The sequence below is a fragment of the Cervus canadensis genome, chromosome X (assembly GCF_019320065.1).
Source record: "Cervus canadensis isolate Bull #8, Minnesota chromosome X, ASM1932006v1, whole genome shotgun sequence".
NCBI classification, from domain to species: Eukaryota; Metazoa; Chordata; class Mammalia; order Artiodactyla; family Cervidae; genus Cervus; species Cervus canadensis.
The window spans coordinates 93,531,838-93,553,104 of NC_057419.1; the positions used below are offsets into that span (position 1 = coordinate 93,531,838).

General features: G+C 52.8%; 1 protein-coding gene, 1 long non-coding RNA gene and 1 pseudogene across 16 annotated transcripts; 2 read left to right on the forward strand and 1 right to left on the reverse strand.

The window, feature by feature from the left end:
- Positions 1 to 4,870: 4,870 nt before the first annotated feature.
- LOC122435061 (protein EOLA1-like) lies at positions 4,871 to 12,302 on the reverse strand. Of its 8 annotated transcripts, XM_043458927.1 has the most exons (6): positions 11,974 to 12,150; positions 11,168 to 11,292; positions 10,089 to 10,206; positions 8,974 to 9,101; positions 8,605 to 8,885; positions 4,871 to 7,878 (listed from the first exon to the last, which is right to left on the reverse strand). In XM_043458927.1, exons 5-6 carry the CDS (start codon positions 8,855 to 8,857, stop codon positions 7,646 to 7,648), a joined length of 486 nt encoding a protein of 161 aa, XP_043314862.1. In that variant the 5' UTR covers positions 8,858 to 8,885; positions 8,974 to 9,101; positions 10,089 to 10,206; positions 11,168 to 11,292; positions 11,974 to 12,150; the 3' UTR covers positions 4,871 to 7,645. The 8 variants fall into 8 exon arrangements, with proteins under 8 accessions (XP_043314862.1, XP_043314863.1, XP_043314859.1 ...); XM_043458928.1 differs by lacking the exons at positions 10,089 to 10,206; positions 11,974 to 12,150 and adding an exon at positions 12,157 to 12,302; XM_043458924.1 differs by lacking the exon at positions 10,089 to 10,206.
- Positions 5,265 to 6,737, forward strand: LOC122435062 (annotated as a pseudogene).
- LOC122435063 lies at positions 12,218 to 20,376 on the forward strand. Of its 8 annotated transcripts, none has more exons than XR_006267570.1 (6): positions 12,280 to 12,404; positions 12,815 to 13,607; positions 13,726 to 13,928; positions 14,392 to 14,453; positions 14,728 to 15,367; positions 15,511 to 20,376. It is a non-coding gene; the product is annotated as an uncharacterized LOC122435063 (long non-coding RNA). The 8 variants fall into 8 exon arrangements; XR_006267575.1 differs by having other exon boundaries at positions 14,414 to 14,453; XR_006267571.1 differs by having other exon boundaries at positions 13,726 to 13,790.
- The last annotated feature ends 891 nt before the right edge of the window (positions 20,377 to 21,267 follow it).

Genomic DNA, 21,267 nt, shown 5'->3' on the forward strand with positions numbered 1-21,267 from the left:
CAAGCATCAGAAAGACAGATATCATCTTTAAGGTGAGTGATGGGGGCAGCTTTTCGGAATCCCTGAAAACCTGATCCGCCTTGCCTGTCAGGTTTTCTCCCTCATGACCTTGTCATGGGTAGGATCTTGTGTGTTGGCTCCCGGCACCAAGTGTTTTGGCTTTTCTCCTACCTTTGCCATGAAAGAGGAGAAGGAGAGGTATTCTCTACCCTCAAATGAAATGTGTCAGTTCAGGTCCTTCAGGAAGCCAAACTGGAGTTGGAAAATGTGAAAGATGTATGTTTCACCATGCATTGCCCCAAATGTCAGAGACGCAGCCTATTAAGAAGCAGAGACATTACTTTGCTGACAAAGGTCCATCTAGGCAAAGCTATGGTTTTTCCAGTAGTCATGTATGGATGTGAGAGTTGGACCATAAAGAAGGCTGAGCACCAAAGAATTGATGCTTTGGAACTGTGGTGTTGGAGAAGACTCTTGAGGGTCCCTTGGACAGCAAGGCGATCCAACCAGTCAATGCTAAAGGAAATCAACTCTGAATAGTCATTGGAAGGGCTGATGCTGAGGCTGAAGCAACAATCCTTTGGTCACCTGATGCGAAGAGGCAACAAGTTAGAAAAGACTCTGATGTTGGGAGAGACTGAGGGCAGGAGGAAAAGGGGGAGACAGAGGATGAGATGGTTGGATAGTATCACCGACTCAATGGACAAGAGTTTGAGCAAACTCCAGGAGATAGCGAAGGACAGGGAAGCCTGGTGTGCTGCAGTCCATGGGGTCGCAAAGAATCGAACACACCTGAGTGACTGAACAACAACAGCAATACATTGCCACAGATGCTAGAGATACAAGGGACATTGAAACTACTCGTGGTTCCTGCCATTGTGGAGCTTAGAACTGCTGAAGGAATTGCAGAAATACATATGTAATCATCGGAGAAGGCAATGGCAACCCACTCCAGTACTCTTGCGTGGAAAATCCCATGGGCAGAGGAGCCTGGTGGGCTGCAGTCCATGGGGTCGAGAAGAGTCGGGCACGACTGAGCGACTTCACTTTCACTTTTCACTTTCATGCATTGGAGAAGGAAATGGCAGCCCACTCCATTGTTCTTGCCTGGAGAATCCCAGGGATGGCGGAGCCTGGTGGGCTGCCATCTATGGGGTCGCACAGAGTCGGACACGACTGAAGTGACTTAGCAGCAGCAGCAACCTATGTAATCATTGTGTTAAGTGCTTAAGAAAAGCAAGTACTACAAGATTGCATTAGAGAAGAACTTAACTTAGGTGGGGACAGGAATGCCAGTTGAGGTGCTGTTGGTGATGGGAGAGGAATACTGAAACATGAAGGATGAGTAGGACTTGGCCAGGCAAAGAGTGAGGGAGGTTGTGCTCAGGCAAAAAGAACAGAGTATGCACTAGGCAGAAAAATGACCTCTACCTCAGCCACCCACTTCCCCTGGTCACTTCCCAGGCATTGTCATCTCCTACAACTGCCCTCTCCCACCTCGATCATCAGTGATTCAAGTGTCCCACTCTCTGATTACAGACTCCTCACTGTGGTCATTTTCCAACCTCTTCAGAGCCTTCATTGATTTTTTCTGTCTCTGTCAGCCATCTCCTTCTTCACTTAATCTTTTTATTTAAAAGACCTTACTCAGGTATAATCGAAATGCACATTCTTAAAGTGTACAGTTTGATAAATGTTGATATCTTTTTACACCCATGTAACCATCATGATGATCAGTATAATAAACATTTCCATCCCCCTCAAGCTTTCTCATATCCCTTTGAAGTCCCAGACTTCCCTATAGTTCAGATGGTAAAGAATCTGCCTGAAATGCGGGAGAGCTGGGTTCAATCCCTGGGTCAGGAAGATCTCCTGGAGAATGAAATGGCAACCCACCCCAGTATTCTTGCCTGGAGAATCCCATGGACAGAGGAGCCTGGCCGGTTACAGTCCATGGGGTCACAGAGTCAGACACGACTAAGCGACTAACACACATGTACCGTGCAACCTTGCTAAAGTCACTTATTACTTCTAGGTTTTTCTTAGTAGATTCTATGGGATTTGGGGGCTTCCCTGGTAGCTCAGTTGGTAAATAATCCACCTGCAATGCAGGAGACCATGGTTTAATTCCCGGGTCAGGAAGAATCCGCTGGAAAAGGAATAGGCTACACACTCCAGTATTCCTGGGCTTCCCTTGTGGCTCAGCTGGTAAAAATTCGCCTGCAATGTGGGAGATCTGGGTTTGATCCCTGGGTTGGAAAGATCCCCTGGAGAAGGGAAAGGCTACCCACTCCAGTATTCTGGCCTGGAGAATTCCATGGACTCTAGTCCATGGGGATTTGTACGCGACTGTGCAACTTTCACTTCATGAGATTTTTATATATAGAAACTGTTGTCTCCGGGTAATAGCAGTTTGACTTCTTTTCTAATAATGAATACCTTTTATTTCTTTTTCTTACCATGAGACAAATACTATTATCTGTCTTAGAAAGACTTTCTGCTTAGCCCGTTAGCTTCTGAGTGCAATGTGACAGACTCAGTCCTCCATCTCTTTCTCCTTGCAGTCTTGGCTCCTTAAGACTCTAATTTTGTCTCTCTGGGCCTGTGAGACCACTGAAAGCTGTGTGTTTTTTTTTTTTTTTTCTTTTTTGGTCCCCAGATATAGCCATCTACCTGGATGAAGCCTGGATTCTCAGCCTCTTTTACTGTGCCCTAGAATTGGCAAATGTCTCCAGAGGAAAAGAAGCTGCAAAATGTCAGTGTATCTTCCCATGGTTCTCCTTTATCCAGCATGTTGGCTCCTTAAGTCCTGATCACTTCAGTAGTTCTCCAATGGCTTTAAACTATTTTTGTCATACTTTAAATAATTGTGTTTGCTATTTATTAATGTTATTGTTGTAAAATATTGTAAATATACAAAGGGAAAAATGTATCATGTACATTAACAGTCCAAGGAACTGCAGAAAATCCCATAAATCTGTATCAGAGAACAAGTCTGACTCTGTATTGGACCTCTTCCTTTAGCTCTAATCTTTGTGCTGTCACCTGCGCTTAGTCATGCTGGCTCTGCACCTTCATCTCTTCAGTCAATAAAAGAACATTGCCTATCACCTAAAACATATAATAGACTTTTTCTCAAGTCTCTGACTCCCAGGTTTAGCCTTTAAAGCCATAACACTTTTCATTCATACAGAGATAAAAAGTTGCAGAACAGAAAATAGCATTTGTCTTATTGAAGGTTTACAGGAACTTCATGACCTGACCTACCTGGTCACCTGCAAGAACAAGGGTTTATCACATTTCCTCTAGGGTCTGCCTAGCACCAAGAGGTCTGCACCAACCAGCTACACTCTCCCTTTTTACTATAAAAGAAGCCTGAACTCTAACTTGGGTAAAATGGTTCTTTTGGATATGAACGAACCATTTTCTTGATCTGCTGACGTTCTGAATAAAGTCACAATTCCTTGCTCCAACACTTTGTCTATTTATTTGGCCTGTCATGTGCTTAGCAATATGAGCTTATTGTGCGTGTGTGCATGCTAAGTAGCTTCAATTGTGTGCGACTGTTTTCAACGCTATGGCCTGTAGCCCACCAGACTTCTCTGCCCGTGGGATTCTCCAGGCAAGAATACTGGAGTGGGTTGCCATGCCTTCCTCCAGGGGATCTTCTTGACGCAGGGATTGAACCCACGTCTCTTACATCTCCTGCATGGGCAGGCAGGTTCTTTATCACTAGCGCCACCTGAAGCCCCATGAGCTTGGACTCGGTAACAAACCCACCATGCAGGTGAGCTTTAGGTACCCTCCTCATTTATAGTTATTCCTAGTCCACCCTCATGCCATTATCCTACATTATTCTTTTTTAAAAATTCCTTTAAAATGAGATATAATTGGCATATAACATCATGTAAGTTTAAGGTATACAATGTATTGACTTTATACATTTATATGTTGCAATGTGTTACTGCCTTAAGGTTAGCTAACACATCTATCATATCACAAAACTATCATTTTTTTGGGTGTGTGGTAGGAATACATGATGTTTTAATGGGGTTTTCCTGTTGTTCTCTGTAGGAGCATTTGTCTGCCAAAAACTACCCTGAAAACTGAAAAAACATTTTTAATCACAATAAATGGTATTTGCTGATTTGTGATAATGCTCAATGAACCAGGCAAGCACTGTCACTTGATTTTCAGAGTAATGCAAATAATTATTTCCATTATTTCCCTTGTATATACCAATAAGTAAATAGAAACCTATAAGGTTTAATTTAATTGGTTAAGAACACAGAAGTGAGGAAGCTGGAATTCCCAGTCAGGCCATTTCAGCTCCAATGAATGTGTTTGAAACACACACACACACAATCTATATCCATATCTGTATCTATATCTCTGAATTGTTAAGTGCAAGCAGGTAGGCTGAAGACTCAGGGAAAAGTTACTTTTACAACTTGAGTCCAGAGGCAGTTTGGAGGCAGAATTTCTTCCTCTTTGAGGGACCTCAGTCTTTTTCTCTTAAAGCCTTCAACTGTATGGATGCAGCCAACTTAGATTATGAGATTATGGAGAATAATCCATTTATAGTGCACTGATTAAAATCTCAATCACATCTAAAAATAATTTCACAGCAACATCTAGAGACATGTTTAACCAAGCAACTGGGCAGTATAGCCTAGTCAAGTTGACACATAAAAACAGCTACCATGCTCCCTGACTGTATTTTCTTTGTAACAGTTCAAACAATGGGAAGAATAGAGAAGAAATAGTGTCACACTCTCGCCTCTGTCTCCTTCCCTTCACAAAGAACACTGTAAACCTCTCAGTGAACATCCTTCCAGAACTCTGCCTATTCCTTTAACACTCATACATATAAATATATACATATACAATGTGGTTTATTTAAATGGGATCATTCTACAGGTATTGTTTGTGTCTTATTTGCCCTCTTGAATGGTAAGTGACATATATTTATCCTTTTATTTACTTGGACAAACATTTATCTAATATTTATAATATTAAATGATACAATTGAGTAAAAAGCAAAAGTCCATATTTGATCCCCTTCCTGAACCTCACTTTCATCCTCAAAAATAAATACTGTTATCACTTAAGGAAGCAGATCACTTAATTGGCTGCCTGTCCCACGATCCAGATTCTAGAATCTCCAGACAGTATTTATTGGGCACCCCGACCCTGGTCTGAGGCCCTTCTGCCCTGAGCATTCACTACTTGGGTAGAGAATGCTCCTGAGCTAGACTGGCTCCATGGCTAGTCAGAGTTCCCATGAGGCACACGCAGCCCAGCTGGTCCCATCAACTGATGGGGAACCTGCATCAGGGGACTCCCGTGATTCCTCCCCAGATCTAAACGTGGACTGAGGGGAGGTTTTGGAGAAGCAGGGTGAGCAACCCGAGAGCAAAGATCCAAGCCTCCAAGACAATCTGCCCCCACAGGGCCTGAACCCAAAAACAGCCAAGGAGGAAGAGAACAACGCCATCCTCAGGCTGTCCTTCCCCAGGAAGCTCTGGAGGATTGTGGAGGATGTGGCCTTCACATCTGCATGCTGGAATGACGAGGAAGACATGGTGGTCATCAAAGTAGATCTCTTCCAGATGGAGGTCCTCCAGCACAGAAGCATGGACCAGATCTTCGAGACAGACAGCATCAAGAGTTTCATCAGTGAACTGAACCTGTATGGGTTCAGTAAAATCTGCCCTTCGGGTCACTCTGCAGGGAAGAAGATGATGATGATAACACAGAAAGCCCTTCTGCAGAGACTAGACTAGACAAGCCGAGTGCTGGATGGGTTTCATTTCCCAGGAAAAATTTTTCTCATAAGAGGGTGGTTAAGGAAAGAGGAGAAAGCAGGATGTGTTGTGTTTTACCACCCCTCTTAGACAGGACCCACAGTGGTGACCCCAAACCTTGAGGGGCCACTTGATGTCAGGGAGGGCCAGTAACACCTCAAGTGAAGACAGCCCCAGGGGAGCTCTAGGGAACAACATGCTAGGGACTCATAACCTGCCAGGAATGAAGAGACCTTGTCTCCACAGTTAGGCAAGGCTGGGATGGTGGCGGGGAGGAGGGCAGCGAGGAAGGGCTCTTCTCCCACCCGATGGCAAAAGTGATTCATTTCCTTTCAGGTCTATCCCAACTCCAACTTTCAGAGAGACAAGCCTCTCCTCCTGCAGAACATCCAGAGGAAAGGCGACCCCGGAACAACTGCTCAGCCTGCTGCCAGCACAACAGCGACCACGAAGAGAAAGAAGTGAGCAGTGGCAACCAGACACTCTCCTCAACTCCACCACAACCAGTGCACCCAAGAGGCAAGCAAGAAAGTCCAGAAGGGAACGCCACCTGCTCACAGAACCCCCAGCTGGTGCTCATTTGTGTTCTCTGGCCTTTGGTCTATGGGCAGTGTAGCTGGGCGGGCCGGGAGAAACTATCTCCCCAGTGAGCAGGGCGGTCACAGTGGAGAGGGCACGTCCAGCAATGCCACGTCTGTGCCCCCAGCTACTTCTGGAAGGGATGGAGCAGGGGAACTGCCCGAGAGCCCCCAGAGTACCCAGATTATGATTCGGTGATGGCTTTGCACAACACCTGCTACTCCATCCTGATGGTGGCCCTTTCAGTCATGGCCCCAAACGAGGCCCCTGAGGTGGAGGAGGAGCAGGGAAGAGTCCTCAGATTACAAGTGTGTCCTCTGTGAGCAGGTCAAGCACAAGCCCAATCCCTGACTGCTAGGTCCCTAGGGACACTCAAAAGTACTCTTCTTGTAATCAAATAGATTTCTGGCTGTAATAAAGTAGAGCAAAACTCCACAGGAGTAAATAAAGAATCGAATGAGAACTGTGAGTCTCCCTTCTGTCTGTCTGTCCATGCTATTCACACATGGCACAGGGTAAACCAGATGAGGCTGGAAGCCCATGCCCCAGGCAGGCTTCAGTCCGGTCCCCATGGTTCCTTTTCAACTGAAGCAGCAGCATTTCACACGCTCGGCCAAGGGTCTGACCCACAAGCCGAGCGCTGAGGCGAGCCCAGGACAGGCTGGTCCCTGGGCCTTGCCTGCCACTCAGCAGATGGCCCAGCCGGGCTCCTGATCTTGGGGGTGTCACCTTCCTTGAGTCTTGCACCCTGAAGCAGAAGGGGCTCCTCAAGGGTCCCCCAACAATGCCACAACTTTCTGATCAGCAGCTGAGCATCTCTAGCTCCCGATCCAGGGGCCTGTTTCTGGGCCTGTGGGCCTCTCCGTGTGCTGGATGCCTCTCCACCTGCCAACACACAGCCTGGCCCCCAGCCTTCCCCCATTGCCCCCTGGACACTGTTCCAACATCGGCGAGTTTGGACCAGAACAGAGAGGAAAAACACTAAGCGGTTTCCTATCAACACATTTCTCTCAACCACCCAGACCCAGCAGGGCCAAAATGAATGGCAACGCCATCTTATCGTAAAGGTCAAAGTCCGGGAGACTCTTGCTGAGTCCAGAGTAGCACTGCACGAGGGGTGTCCCGGCACCCCGACCCACACAAAGTTGGCAGCACATTCCAGGGTGGGGCCAATTCAGACTGAACCAGACGGGCACGTCCAGGGTGCAATGGTGACGACAGTGTCACCATGTGCTGGTCTCTTGTCACCTTTTGAAAGCTCAGCTTGGACAGGCCTCCTGCCCAAAGGGGATCAGATGCTGGGGGATGTCCACCAGGAAGATGTCCTTCCCGCCCCTTCTAGGGACAGGCTGCAACAGCCAGCGGGGGTTGGAGAGCACAGTCAGGTACTTCTGTTGCAGATCAGGCAACAGGGCTTGATTTTCCAGCTCCTCCATCTCTTTGGGATCTAGGTTTTCTGGGCACTGCAAAGTGTCCCCAATGTCCACGAGACCTGTGTGCAAAGACAGGACACAGAATGAGAACAAGGTCATTCAAAGTCTCGCCTGCTAGAAACTAAGACGTATCATGGCAGGGAACCAGGGTGAACTGAATCCTCTGGCTGAGCATTCCAGATGGGCTCACATTGGCAAAGGGAACTTGGGGCAAGGCCAAGCGAGGGAAGAATCGAAATGAAAGGGAGAGGCCTGGTGCTCCACGAACCCACCAGGCCACAGGCAGCTCTCAGTCTGCCCACTGCAGGCTGGAGGGACAGAACAGGAGGGCCCTGGCGGGGAGCCTGTGGGCATCAGTTCCCCAAGTGATTCACCAGCAGAGAGTTGTTGCTGTGGGGTCTTACCCCTGGGGAGTCAGGGGACTTGCTCAGGCCTGGCTGCAGGCAGTGGCAGTGGGGAACCCAGGCTGGGTGCTTTCCTGCCTCTCATGGTCTCTGCCGGGTGCACACACACACATGGGGACACACACACGTGAGGACACACACACACAAAGACAAGTGCCACCTGCAGACCTGGACCCGCCTCTGCCTCAGAGCACAAATGGGGACTGAGGCCCAGACTGGTGGTCAGGGACCTCGGGCCATCATCTCCCAGCCAAGGGACCCTTGCTGCTCCTCTGAAGAAATCTCAGCTTCCCCCCTCCCCCCACACCAACTGGTTCAACAGAAAACAATGTAGGGCAGCATTAGGGCCATGCAGACAGAGTGGGGCAGGGTGTCACTTGCCCGCGATCACTCCGCGGCCGAACTTGTCCCCGTCCCGCAGCAAGGCCTGGATCTGGGTGGGGCTCATCCCCAGCCTCTGCTCCAGCAGCTCCCGCCAGGCCTCATCCTCCCAGTCCCGGTGTGCGATGTGGACTGCCAGGGTACAGTGCTGGTGGCTGCGTAGCATGGGCCGCCACCGCGTCTCCAGGGTCTTGACACCATTTAAGATGAAACCTGCATAAGGCTGTCGGAAGGACAGACAGCCGAACTTCATCTCCCAGGGCTCTCAGGGCCTCACCTGGCTGCAGAAACACAGAACCACAAAGGTCAGGAGCCTGACACAGTGGCCTGCAAGCTCACAGCCCTGTGCTAGACTTCAGCCCCACGTGCCTGAGCATCCTCCAAGCCTGCTGACGCTGAATGTGGGGGGTCAGAGAGGGCTGGCTCCTTCCATCCGTCTCCACGTGGTCCACTGATAGGGGGGTGGCGACCCAGAGGACCCGTCCATCACATGGAGTCTGTGGGGAGGTCAGGAAGGAGGGCAGGACAGTGGGAGAGAGGCACGTGGTGAGTTCCAAGACAGAGGGACTCGAAAGCCTGGGAGCACTGAGGAGGGAGGGCAAGCCCCCTGGCTTCACAGCTCAGTGGCCGGGCTCTGGTCCTCTCCCAGCACAGAGAGGCACTGTCCTGGGCTTGGCTTCCCCTACCCTCAGCCACCATCCCACCCCTTAGCTCCCGGCCCCAACCCTGCCCATGCTCTGGCGATCTCCATCTTAGCTCAGGGCTGCTGAGGGCAGATCCATGCGGATCAATCTGGCCTTGACCCTGGGGCGCCCTAGACCTCAGACGGCCCTGCCAGGTATCTTCCCCAACCTTTGGCAGCCCCATTCCTCCCAGTCCTTCCCACACCACTGCCTCCACTGTCATCAGATGCCCCGGCCCTTGCCCAGAGCCTAGAGAAAGAATGGTGAGGAGCAACTACTGGGACTGGCACGCTCCCTGTCCTCGCCAGGGCCTGGGACAGCACCATGCAGGGATCACAGAATTCAAACCTCAAATAACCTGTTGGGTTACTGTCACCTTGCTCGACACCTGAGGAGGTGCTGAGGCACAGAGTCACAGCCCATGACTGCAGGGGACCTGACTACACATACCTCCAACCTCACTTCTTTCCTTGTACTTGGAGGGGGGTCCCTGTTCACTTTAGGGGAGTGGAGGCGGAGGATCAGAGCCATGGGCCTGGACCTCAGTAGAGTCTCAGCACCTCCGAGGGAGCTTCCGTTTCCACGTGGCTGTAAGGATGGGGACAAGGTCCCAGAGGCACCCAGCCCAGGGCATTCTGGGCCTTTCCTTCCCTGAGCACAGGAGAGCCACAATTCTCCCAGGCCCATGAGGCACCATGTGATCTGGTTCCTAGCCTGATGGCCTGTTCTTGCCCCTGGATTCACCCCCAGTAGCCATGAAGGCCATCCTTCCATCCTTGGAACACTCCAGTCTGTTCCTACCTCAGAGCCTTTGTAGGGTATGAGGTGTCACATCATGTCCCCTCAAATTCAGGTGCTGGAGTCTCAATCCCAAGTACCTTGGCATGACCTTACAGACAAAGGGAAGGTCTTCACAGAGCTGATGGAGGTCAAGTGAGCTCATTAGGATGGACCCTCCTCTAACAGGACGGCTGTCCCCATACAAAGGACACATTTAGAGACAGAAAGGCACACAGAAGAACTGGGGTGAAGAGGAAGGCGGAGCTCTTCAAGCCCAGACACACCCACCATGGCCAGCAAAGCCCGGAAGTGAGGGGGTGGATGGGACAGACTCTCCACAGCCCTCACAAGAGCCAAGGTCAGCTCGACTCTGACTCCTCGACCTCAGCTGCCAGCCTCCTGAACCAACACGGTTCATATTTGAGCCCCCGGCCTGTGTGACCCTAACATGACTGCCAGCAAACGAAGCTAGAGGGTCGGCCCTGTCCGGACATCTCTCCACAGGGGCAAGGGGGGATGGCCTCTCCACTCCCAGCACCTTGGGCACACTCCTCCACGTCTGCACATCTCTTTTCATGCGTCTGTTTTCACTCTTACACGGTGTCTGTTTACACCTCCCAGTGTTGGGGGTCCCACAAGTTACTGATGCTTCCCTCCTGATGGAAAGGTAGGGAAAACTCATTCTGCCAATACAGCCACTCGACATGACCACACATTCACTGACTGAAGAGCCATGCAGGAGGCGGTCCAGGGAACAGGGCACACACCTGAGGTGCTGACACACGCCAGCAAATGGTCTTCCACTAAGGCTTCCCTGTGTCCACTCCACCAACCACAGGCAAGGGTGCCATGTCCTCACACACTGGCTGGCCCCGAGCATCATCATCCCCCTGAACCTCTGTCAACCTGCTGGGTGACAAAGGGTCACCCTCTTCACTGGTTCTGGCTTGGTTACCAGAGAGCCTGGCTGGCCCCTGGGGCATGGCCATTGCTATGTCTTCTACTGAGGTATGTGACTGGATCCCAGGCTTGCCCAGTTTCCTCCACTCAAGTGTCTCAGCCAACCCAACCCCTTCCTCCTGGGCGCCTCTGAATCTCACCTGTGTGGGTGGAATCCCTGGCCAAGAAAGGGCTCAAACTTTCCTACCACTCGAAGCAGAGGGTGCCTGCTTGGTGGCCAGAGATGAAAACACTCTTCCGACTGCTTGTCTGCACGTTTTCACCTCTACGAGGACCAGAGGAACAGGGAGAAAAGCACCAATGAGAAGACAGCAATGTTGGACAGCAAGCCATCATGTTCTTCTCCTTGGCAGGGGCTTCAGACTACGGGGACCCAGGAAGGCCCAACTGATGAGAAACACACAGTGCAGGTTCCCTCAGGGTGGGTTCTGCTCATCACAGCAGCTGGCCTGTCCTCATGTGACTGAGACAGGGACCCCACAATGCCTCAACGGTCAGCACAGAAACCCATCCCCCAGGAGTGATGGTGATTTACAGCCCAGGAGACTGGGGCAACTAAGAAGAGAAAACAATTCCTCCCCTTACACTGCCACTCTGGAAGGATCTGGAGGTCGGCACAGTCAGTTGGCCGCCCTCCATGGACTCCTGGTTGGGCCCCACCAGGAGGGGAACGCGTACAAGCAGTGAGCTCTTCAGGTTAGGGCCCAGCACACAGCGGGTCGGTGGGGCTCGTGTGAGGTCACAGTCCGGGGGAGAAGCAGGAGGCTGGAGGGTAGGTCGGCATCTTCGCATGTGTCCCAGGGCATCTCCAGGACACATACGTGGAAGGAAAGCATGCGGGGACTGTGGCCGTGGAGGGGACAGGAAGGTCCTGGCAGGGGCTCCTGGTCCCAGAGCCTGGAAAACCCCGCCCGGAGGTACCGTCTGCGCACGAGGCAGGTCCTACCTTCCTGCAAGCAGAGCGAGTCGCGGGCGCCTTTTTGGGATGGCCGGGCAGCGGCCCCCAAGCAAGACAGTAGTCCGCCACACGGACCGCTGTCAAGTGACGGCGCCAGTTAGCCTTAGTCCCGTCGCGCCCACAAAAACACTGAAGCCCCTGATTTCCGGTGTGTACGGCTTCCGTACTCACGTAGGCACGCAGGTACGCAGGCACGCAGTTACGTAGACACGCACGTACGAACAAAGGCGCTTTCTCTCGCCGCCCCTGTCTGCTAGGAGACAGAATAGGAGTCGCCACGCTCTGAGGTGCCTGGAAGGTCAGGCTGGGAGAAGCCTCGAGACCTGTGGCCTGGAGCGGGACCCTGAGGAGGACCACGAAGTGAGCTGCTGAGAGGAGCAGGGCGAGCGGTCTGGGGCTGAAGTGGGGGAAACACCTGGGTGAGGAGGAGCTTCTGGAGAAGGAGGGGAGGCGGGGCGGGGCGGGGCGGAGCGGGGTGGAGCCACCAGGGGAGCGGAGCGGGGCTTACAGGGATGGAGCTGTGGGCCTGGGGAACCCACGGAGGCTGGGCTTGTCCAGTTCCATGGCGGAGCCCAGAGTGTGCCCTTTTGAGTCCGTGCCAGAGGCATCCAGTCCGCGAGACTCGGCGAGAGTCAAAGTGACCGCGACCCAGTGTCCTCAGCGACTGCATCCAAGCTTCAGGGTGGACCCCAGGGGCCAGAGAAGCGGGAAGAGGCGCAGCCTCTGGGCGGAGTTCCCCAACTCTGGGCAGAAAGCTCAGGCTGGCTCCCCTCCAAGCCACCCTGGGCCTGCTGGCCCAGTGCTGAGCAACAATCTGTTTTTTTTGCAGATGCGAAGGAAAATCCTCAGTTTCCTGCTGCCCCTGGGGCCTGAGATGTCCCATAGAAAAGAAGCTTCGCCTTCAAAACTCTTTCCTGTCCTCTTCCTCTGGTCTGGGGGCTCAGCCCACCCAGGACAGCCCCCTGACTCTGCTCCTGACCGCCGCCCTCCCTGCTGTGCCCCAGCTTCCCAAGTGCCTGATCAGAGTAACGATCCTCTTCCTGTCCCCACTGTTACTAGCTGAGCTCAGGCCTCATGGCCTGGGGCCAGTGCTGTCAGCCTAGCACGCCCCCCCCCACCTCGGCCCCCGCACTCGCCTGGACCCCTCCTGTCTCTCCTCCAGCTGGAGTTGCACACACCATCGGTTCTGTGTCACATCACACAGACATCTGTCCTCGTCAATCCCGGATTGAAAGAGCAGCTGAGCCCTCTCCTGTTTAAGCCCCAACCCGTCCATGGTGCCCTGGGGGGCTTCTGATGGTCTGAGGTCTCCTTCCTCATCACCCAGCACTCTGGGTGGCTGTGCTGGTCCTACACTCTGTGCAGAACTCATCCGGGACCCCACACTTTCTCATGCAGTTCTGCCCCTGGACTACTGGCTCCTCTTGTCCTGACAACCTAATGTCCTCCTTCCAGGCATGACTGTAACATCTCTTTCTCCGTCCACCCTAGTGTCAGCCGCTCTCATCTGGGAGTTTTGAGGCGCCCTGCATCTTCTTGCTGCCTGCTTTTGCCCCCCTCTTCCCAGGCTGCGGCTGCTGGGCACAAGTCTGGACCCCTGAGTATCACCGAGACCCAGGAAGGTAAGGTCGGTGTCTACCTGGTTCCCATTAGCTGGGCACCCACACAACTGCTGCCATGGGAATGTTGAGTTGGAGCAGTGCTTTCCCTTCTAGCATACAGCCTGCTCTCTCCTTGCAGAAGCCTTCGAGCTATGAGTTGAGGGGCAGAGGCTGCATCCTGGATTTGAGGCCTCAGCACTGCGGGTACCCGAGTGATCACCACGCCCAACTCCCTCATGCTGGTGCTCTGCTCCTCACCCTGAGAGTGGTTACTAGCTGCCTCTAGAAACCCCAGAACCTCCTGGTAGTGGTTTCAGATCGTGAGGGAGGTTTCTGTGAATGGTAGGTGGGATCCTGCTGATCCTCCCTAATCCTGGTTTTGAACTAGACGTTGCCCAGTGAACTGGACACCTATGAAGTGTGGCTGCTGATGGGGCAGCTGTGAGGACCTGCTCCATGGCGTTTTTCCACACTTGTCCCTTCCCTGCTGCTGGCCCCAGCTCTCCTCATGTGCCCACATGTGTGGACTGAGCCACGGGGAGTGCTGCCTCTCACCCCACCTGGGTCTCTGAGGCTTGGTGAGGGTTCCACTTTCCTCTTGCTGTGCGTTTGCAGGCAGCACTGACCTTGGATGGGCTTGACCCAGATTCTCGGTTTTCTTCATGCCCTCCTTGCCCAGTGTGTTTTCTTCTCTGAAATACCTGTTGCCCATCTCTCTGCTGAGTCATGTGTCCTTTTTGTGCCGGGATGTGGGCACTTCTTTTGAGGTCTGGGCATTCATCCCACCCTGGTGTTTGTATTGCAGATTCGTCCTCTTCTGTTTGCAGGCTAGCAATGGACTCAGTATTCACCTGGTCTCTTGGAACTGTAAGTGCCCCACAGGTCAGCACGTGTCTGTCAGGCCCTCCTGCTGGGGGCCGCCATCCATCCTCTCACACCTGGGGCGAGCAGTCCCCAAGGAGACGCTGCCCTGGCGTCCCACACTCTGCCCATGAGAGAGGGCTCCTTCACATCTGTGTCTGTCCCTTGGTCCCTTGGTCCCTTGGTCCCTGCCTGCCTTGGACCCTGCACACAGGACAAGCCCAGGGGCAGCCATGTAGCTCCAGGAGGTGAGCCAGACCTATTTCTTCTCTGTCCTCAGGGCAGCTCCCGTTGTCCGCACCCCTCTCCATACCGCCTAGATGGAAGGGCCAGCCTGAGAACCGGACGCGTTTCTGATTTCATCTCAGTTCCGTTGCAGTTCTTTGAGAGAACGTGGCACACATGGGACCTGCGGACACGGGTGGCCACTCTGCTGCCGCTGCTTGGAGTGCTGTCTGCCAAAGGGCTGGGGCACTGCCCAGGGGGGCCTGGGGAGCTTCTGTGAGCCTCTGGCGCTGCCCCGCTCGCATTCACATCACAGGCCTTTATATCACATCTGACCCAGGGGTGGGAAATGCTGGTTTACGAGTGTCCATCATTCCTGAGCTCTGGGGTCTATGTACTCTTCACTGTCCTCTGTCTGAGCAGGTTGGCCACAACCCAAACACCAGGCTGCGGCCCACTGAACGGGTCCAGCTGTTTAATTTGCGAGGTTGAGGAGCAAGGAGGGCGGCCTGGAGTGTGCATTGCCATCCCATACCCATGGTGAGAGGACTTCAGTGAGTGAATTCTCATGCGCTAGGCAGGAGCCCCATCTGGCTACCCTGTGAGAACTTGCATGCCCACCGTGGTGACTTGGCCAAGCACAGAGAAGATGTGAGGAGTCAGGAGCAGAGGCCACCCATGAGGCGCCACCAGAGGTGGGAAAGTTCTCCAGTTCATGAGTGGGGCGTGTATCCACCCCTCCCCATTTTCTGTGCGTTTCTCTTTTACTCAGTGGAGTTTACCTGATGGAGTTCCATTTGGCCTTACCATCTTTTCCTCACATCACATGTTCCCCCAGGTTCTGAAGGACTCCTCGACAGACGTCTCACTAAGCCCTGCACCCAGCTCTGGGGGATACTGCATTCCAGGCTCTCCCAGGTCAAGACCGACTGGCAAGTCCTCGGGACTGGCACTATGTTTCTTGCCCCTTGAGCCCCTGTGCCCAGAAACCCCAGCCCCGGGGGTCCTCCCAAAGTGGCCGCAGAGTCAGAGTTAACTGTGTCTCTCACTTCGGTGTCAAGTTGACCCTGTCTGGCAACCTCCACCCCTCTGGTGGTCCCACCACCCTATGTGGGGTCACCGACGCAGAGCCTGACATCCCTTTGGGAGGGGCTGGGGTCATCCCTGTGTCTGTTTCCTGTGGTGCGGCAGCGTCCATCCCCCAGGGGCCCGCCCTGTCCCTGTTCCTCAGTTCGACCTGAGAACTGGCTCGGGGCTGAACCTGGACAAGGGATCTTAACCTGATGACTGGGGCAGCTGCCCTTGGCCTCAGTGTCGTTTTGGACTGTACCTTGGTCGGTTGCCCACCTCCTGAGCCTCCGGGAGGTTGCATTTTACTGACCACCTGCCCTGCTCTGTGGGTCCGTCCTCCTGGGTAGCGGCAGACCTTGTCACAGTCCCTGGGTCCTGGCTGCTCAGAGCGACCGCGTGACCTCTGCTGCAGCCCGAGTAGTGGTGAGGGGTGGGGGGTGTCATCCGTCTCCTCCACCACGAGGCCCGTCGAGCCTGGCCTGTGTTGCACAGTAACTTTGCTCTGCTTGGTGGCCGGGCAGTAGATGACCAGCTCTTCCCATGGTTCCTTGGTTCTTGTGCTGGTAGTGCTGTGGGTCCTGCCGCAGATCGGAGCAGTCAGCTCCCATGCTTCCTGGGATGGAGGGCACATGTGGGGGAGGACTCCGGTCCCATTTGCTCCCTTGGGGGTGGGGGGGACACCAACTATTGGGTGGGGGAGGTGGGCGGCTGCTGCAGGCTCAGAAGTTCAGACATCTGGGATGTCCCAGTTTTTTGTGCCCTGCCTGCCAGTCTCCCTGGCCCTTGTATCAGGATGCAAGTTTTCCCAAGAGGACCTCCAGTGCCAGCGGTTCGGGCCTGCCTTGGCAGAATGTTCATCTCTGAGGTTCAGCCACTCCTGTCGAATCCTGGGCTGATGTTTGTTCACTGCCTGAAGCTTTGTCAGCTACTGGGGAGACCCTGCCACCCCCCCTTGTTCTCATTGTTCTTCACCCTGAGTGGGTCATCTGCCTGTGGACAGCAGAGCAAAAAAGTCACTTCCCTCTATTCCTCCCACGTTCCACACGCCTGGATCTTCTCACTTGCCAGGGAATTCCTTTCCCCCTGCCAGCCCAGTGAAAGTTCTAGCAGCTGGGCTGTGGCCTTGAGCCCAGGGCTGAAGGCACACTGACTACCCCGAGGACGGCTCCTCATAACCAATGGGGCAGGGGATGTCAACCCCCTACCAAGGCCCCATTGTGCCACTTCTCCTCAGACCACTGCAGGGCCAGCCTTCTCGGGATGGGTCCTTTGTGAGGCTATTCCTGGGGGTGGCGGGGGGGAGTTGGTGCAGGAGGCTGGCTGGGGATTCACCACCAAGGGGACAGGGAGCAGGCAGGGGTAGGCAGGGCATGCCTTCACCTGCAATGTTGCCCTGACAGTTCCTGCCAGCCCGTCGGGAGGTGCAGAGCACAGACAGGCATTGGAGGTGTCCACAGTGGGCCCCGGTGGTTGAGCCCTCACAGTGCCTGAGGCCTCATGATCACTATTGACCAAATGGGAGAAGTGACACCAGGAATTGGTGCCTGAGCGGTAGCTTTGTGTACACACAGGACGTCAAGTGCCTTTGCCTGGGTGGCACCATGCTCTGCCCTGCACGCAGCTTGGTGGGAGGGGCTCTTGGTGTCTTTTGCACTAGACAACTGCTGGGTTGGGCAGGAGAACTGCTTTCAGTGCGAAGGCCACCCGGCCATCTGCTAGCCCCAGTGTAAGCACAGCCTGATGGGAGAGGGCAGGTCTGGATGCCAGAGCTCACAAGGCAAAGTGCATTCAAGTCCAAAGATACCTGTCCTGCAAGAAACTCCTCCACTGTGCAGGGCGCCAGGTGTCCACTCACCCCTGCATCACTCAGGGCTGGCGGGTGGGGAGGCTGGAGCACATTTTCCAGGCAGACCTCTATAACGAGCAAAGCCTGAAACGTGTCAGAGGTTGGGGAGCATGAAGTGTGGGGAACCAAACACTGATTCACAGTGATGGACCATGGTGGGCTTTTACAGACAGGAGGGCCGTCCGGGCTGGGTGTTGTTGTGAAAAGGGTCTCCTTGGCTGGGAAATGGGGGAAGGGCCCCCGAAAGGATCAGACCCATGAAGGGAACTGAGCCCAGGAGTGTAGCTGGACCAGGCAAGTTTGTGGAGGGCCCCTAGCCTGACACAATCTGTTCAGGTCCCCAGGAGTTTTGGCAGAGGGTTTCTAGAGACTTTGATGTGCTGTGAAGTTGCATCCATTGCCTGCAGAGGCAAGGCTGTGTGCTGGTATGTGCAGTGCTACCCAGGTAGGCTGGGCAGGCTCTGGTCCTCCACAGAGGTGGTGTGGGAGGAAGCAGACACTCCGCTCTGCTGTCTCAAACCTGGATTGATCTGCAGCACAACCATTGCCGGAATGTGAGTCTCAGCAAATCACTCCCTCTATGAGTCTCCATTTCTTTATCTGAGGATGAGCACAGTGTGAAATGTCCCCATTAGGAATAATCCTATTTGTTGGTGTATCTGATGGGAGTGAGAAGTCACAGGATGATTCATGTGAACGTAATCTGTAAACCAGAAAGCACCTACTATGAATAGTGATTGAAGAGGCATCTCATTTTCCCAAGAGAGCTTTCCCCAGGATGAGTGGGAATGCAGGCGTGTACCTTGAAGCCTGCAGCTGGGAGACAGGGAGACAGTGAAGAGCTTCCAATTTGGAAAGGAGGAGAACATGGACACCATCGGTCTCCAGTCCCAAAGGTCCTATAGGATGTGGCCTGGGTTGGGACGAGGGCCATCAGTGGATTTTGAGTAAAGATGTATATAGTGGCCCCTGGGGACAGAAGGCAGTGTGAGCTGAGTCAGACTGCCAGGCTTTGTGAACTGGGGGCTGTAGCAGGACCAGGAATCCATGAAGCTGGGGGCCTCTTCCCTGAACTGTGCAGTAGTCAACATCTGCCAGCTGCCTCAGGTCCATGATCTGCTGTCCACCATTCCGACTCCCAGAACACTTCAGTGGCCAAGTGTTTTCACTAGCTTGACATAACCACTTTTATTAGTAAATCCAAAAATGGATGATATGAAGAAGCTATTTATAGTATCCCGAATTTTCTCTATATAGCCCACATGGTATTAACAGTCATGTGGTTCACTGCAGCCATGTCAGTGTGTTTGCCAGCCCCTGCCTGGGTGTTGATGATCTCTGCGTCCCTGTTAATGATTTCTAAATCCCTAAACTCTTGTGGCCTCCAAGGCTTTTGGGACAAAGCATTAGGCACAAGTGATCCTAGCCCCAATAAGAGCCAACACTTTCAGAAGACTGACAGAGGCCCAGGGGTACTGGATGTGTTACCTTCCAGCCTTCGGCCTGCAGGGATGCCCTTCCTGGGACAGGCAGGACTGAGGGCCAGCCCCATGTCAACCTGGATGACTACACACCCCACCATCGCCAAATTGCCTCAGGATATGGAATCTTAGGGTAACAACCATGGTCTTCTGTGGTAGAATGGGAGGAACCTAGAGCTAAAAAGAGGAAGGACCCTTGGCAAGCACATGTATTCACTAGTTTGTAATTCTAGAAACTTGTCCACCATCTTGTTTCAGGACACCTGGAGTCTGGTGTGGTCTCCCAGTACAGCCCGACAAAATCTGGGTCCACCCACACAATTCTGGGGGTGTTAACATGATTCAAGAATCTGGTTTGGGGATACAGGCAATGACACCGGAAGCTCAGCAGCATTAGGCTCACCTGGTTGACTTGCTTTCATAGCACAATTCTCAAGCGCCGATAGGAAATGCAAGTAGAAGAGATGAGCGGAAAGGGCATTGTGCTGCTGCTGGTGCTGCTTGCCCTGCTGGACACCCCCCTCTGTCTCGGAGAAGCCTGTGCATTAACTTTGGACAGGATGGAAAGCTGCCTCTAGGGAGTGGCACCTTGGCCTCACTTTTCCATGCTTGGTAGCTAGTCACATTCTTAGGATTAACCTGGACCCTAAATTGCAATGGCCAGGTTCTTCCTGAGCAAAATTGTGGTTTTTCTGCCAGCCCATGATCTGGAAGCTGTCTCTTGCTTTCCCACCCTGGCTTCTGTGCTCCGGTGACCCTCCAGGTACCCCAGTTACCCATGAGGGTGTATGGTCATCAGCCTAAGCGCAGGGCTGAGCAGCCCAGATCAGTGTCCTTGCCTGGGTTTGTCCTTGGCATTGTGGCGTCATGGCTCAGAGGCCAGGGTTTAAGGTCTTGAGCCAGTGATGACCCTTTTGCAGCCTCAGTTTTCACATCTGTATGCTGGGTGTAGTAACAGTGCACAGTCGCTAGGACAGCAGGGAGGGTTTCATGAGTTGAAAGGCTGGGGTAAATTTGGTGTGCAAATACGTTACAGGGAAGAGAACCAGGAACACTGCCAGGGTCTTTCATCTGCTTTGGGGAACTACCATTGGCTGACAAGGGCAGAAGAAAGTACTCCATGCCACCTTGTCTCCAGCCTGCTAATCGCGTTCCTCTGGGGTTTTGGGGACTGTTTTTAAGCAGCTTGCTGTTGGCATAGCAACATTGCTGGGAGACATATCAATAACCTCAGATATGCAGATGACACCACCCTTATAACCGAAAGTGAAGACGAACTGAGGAGTCTCTTGATGAAAGTGAAAGAGGAGAGTGAAAAAGCTCAACATTCAAAAAGCTAAGATCATGGCATCTGGTCCAATCACTTCATGGCAAATAGATGGGGAAACAATGGAAACAGTGAGAGACTTAATTTTCTTGGACTCCAAAATCACTGCAGATGGTAACTGCAGCCATGAAATTAAGAGACACTTGCTCCTTGGAAGAAAAGCTATGACCAACCTAGACAGCATATTAAAAAGCAGAGACATTACTTTGCTGACAGAGGTCCTTCTAGTCAAAGCTATGGATGTGAGAATTGGATCATAAAGAAGGCTGAAGGCTGAAGAATTGATGCTTTTGAACTGTGGTGTTGGAGAAGACTCTTGAGAGTCCCTTGGACTGCAAGGAGATCCAACCAGTCAATCGTAAAGGAAATCATTCCTGATTATTCATTGAAAGGACTGATGATGAAGCTGAAACTCCAGTATGTTGGCACCTGATTCGAAGAACTGACTCACTGGGAAAAACCCTGATGATGGGGAAGATCGAAGGCAGGAGGAGAAGGGGGTGACAAACGATGAGATGTTTGGATGGCATCACTGACTCGATGGACATGTGTTTGAGCAAGCACTGGGAGTTGGTGATGGTCAGGGAAGCCTGGCATTCTGCAGTCCATGGGGTTGCAGAGTTGGACATGAGTGAGTAACTGAACTGATGGGCCGAGATGCTATGCTAAGCAAATTACACATACTGAGTGGTTGCTATAGATTTGAGTATACTATTACACCCACTTAACAGATGAGGAAGCTAAGGTAACAGGTAGTTAAATTGTAGCAACAAGATTTAAGCCCAGAACCTGTTGACCTTTTTAGTCCTCTGACTCACCATGAGATTCAGCCAAGTGACAGTGTCCCTGCTGCTCGAGGACCCTGGCAGG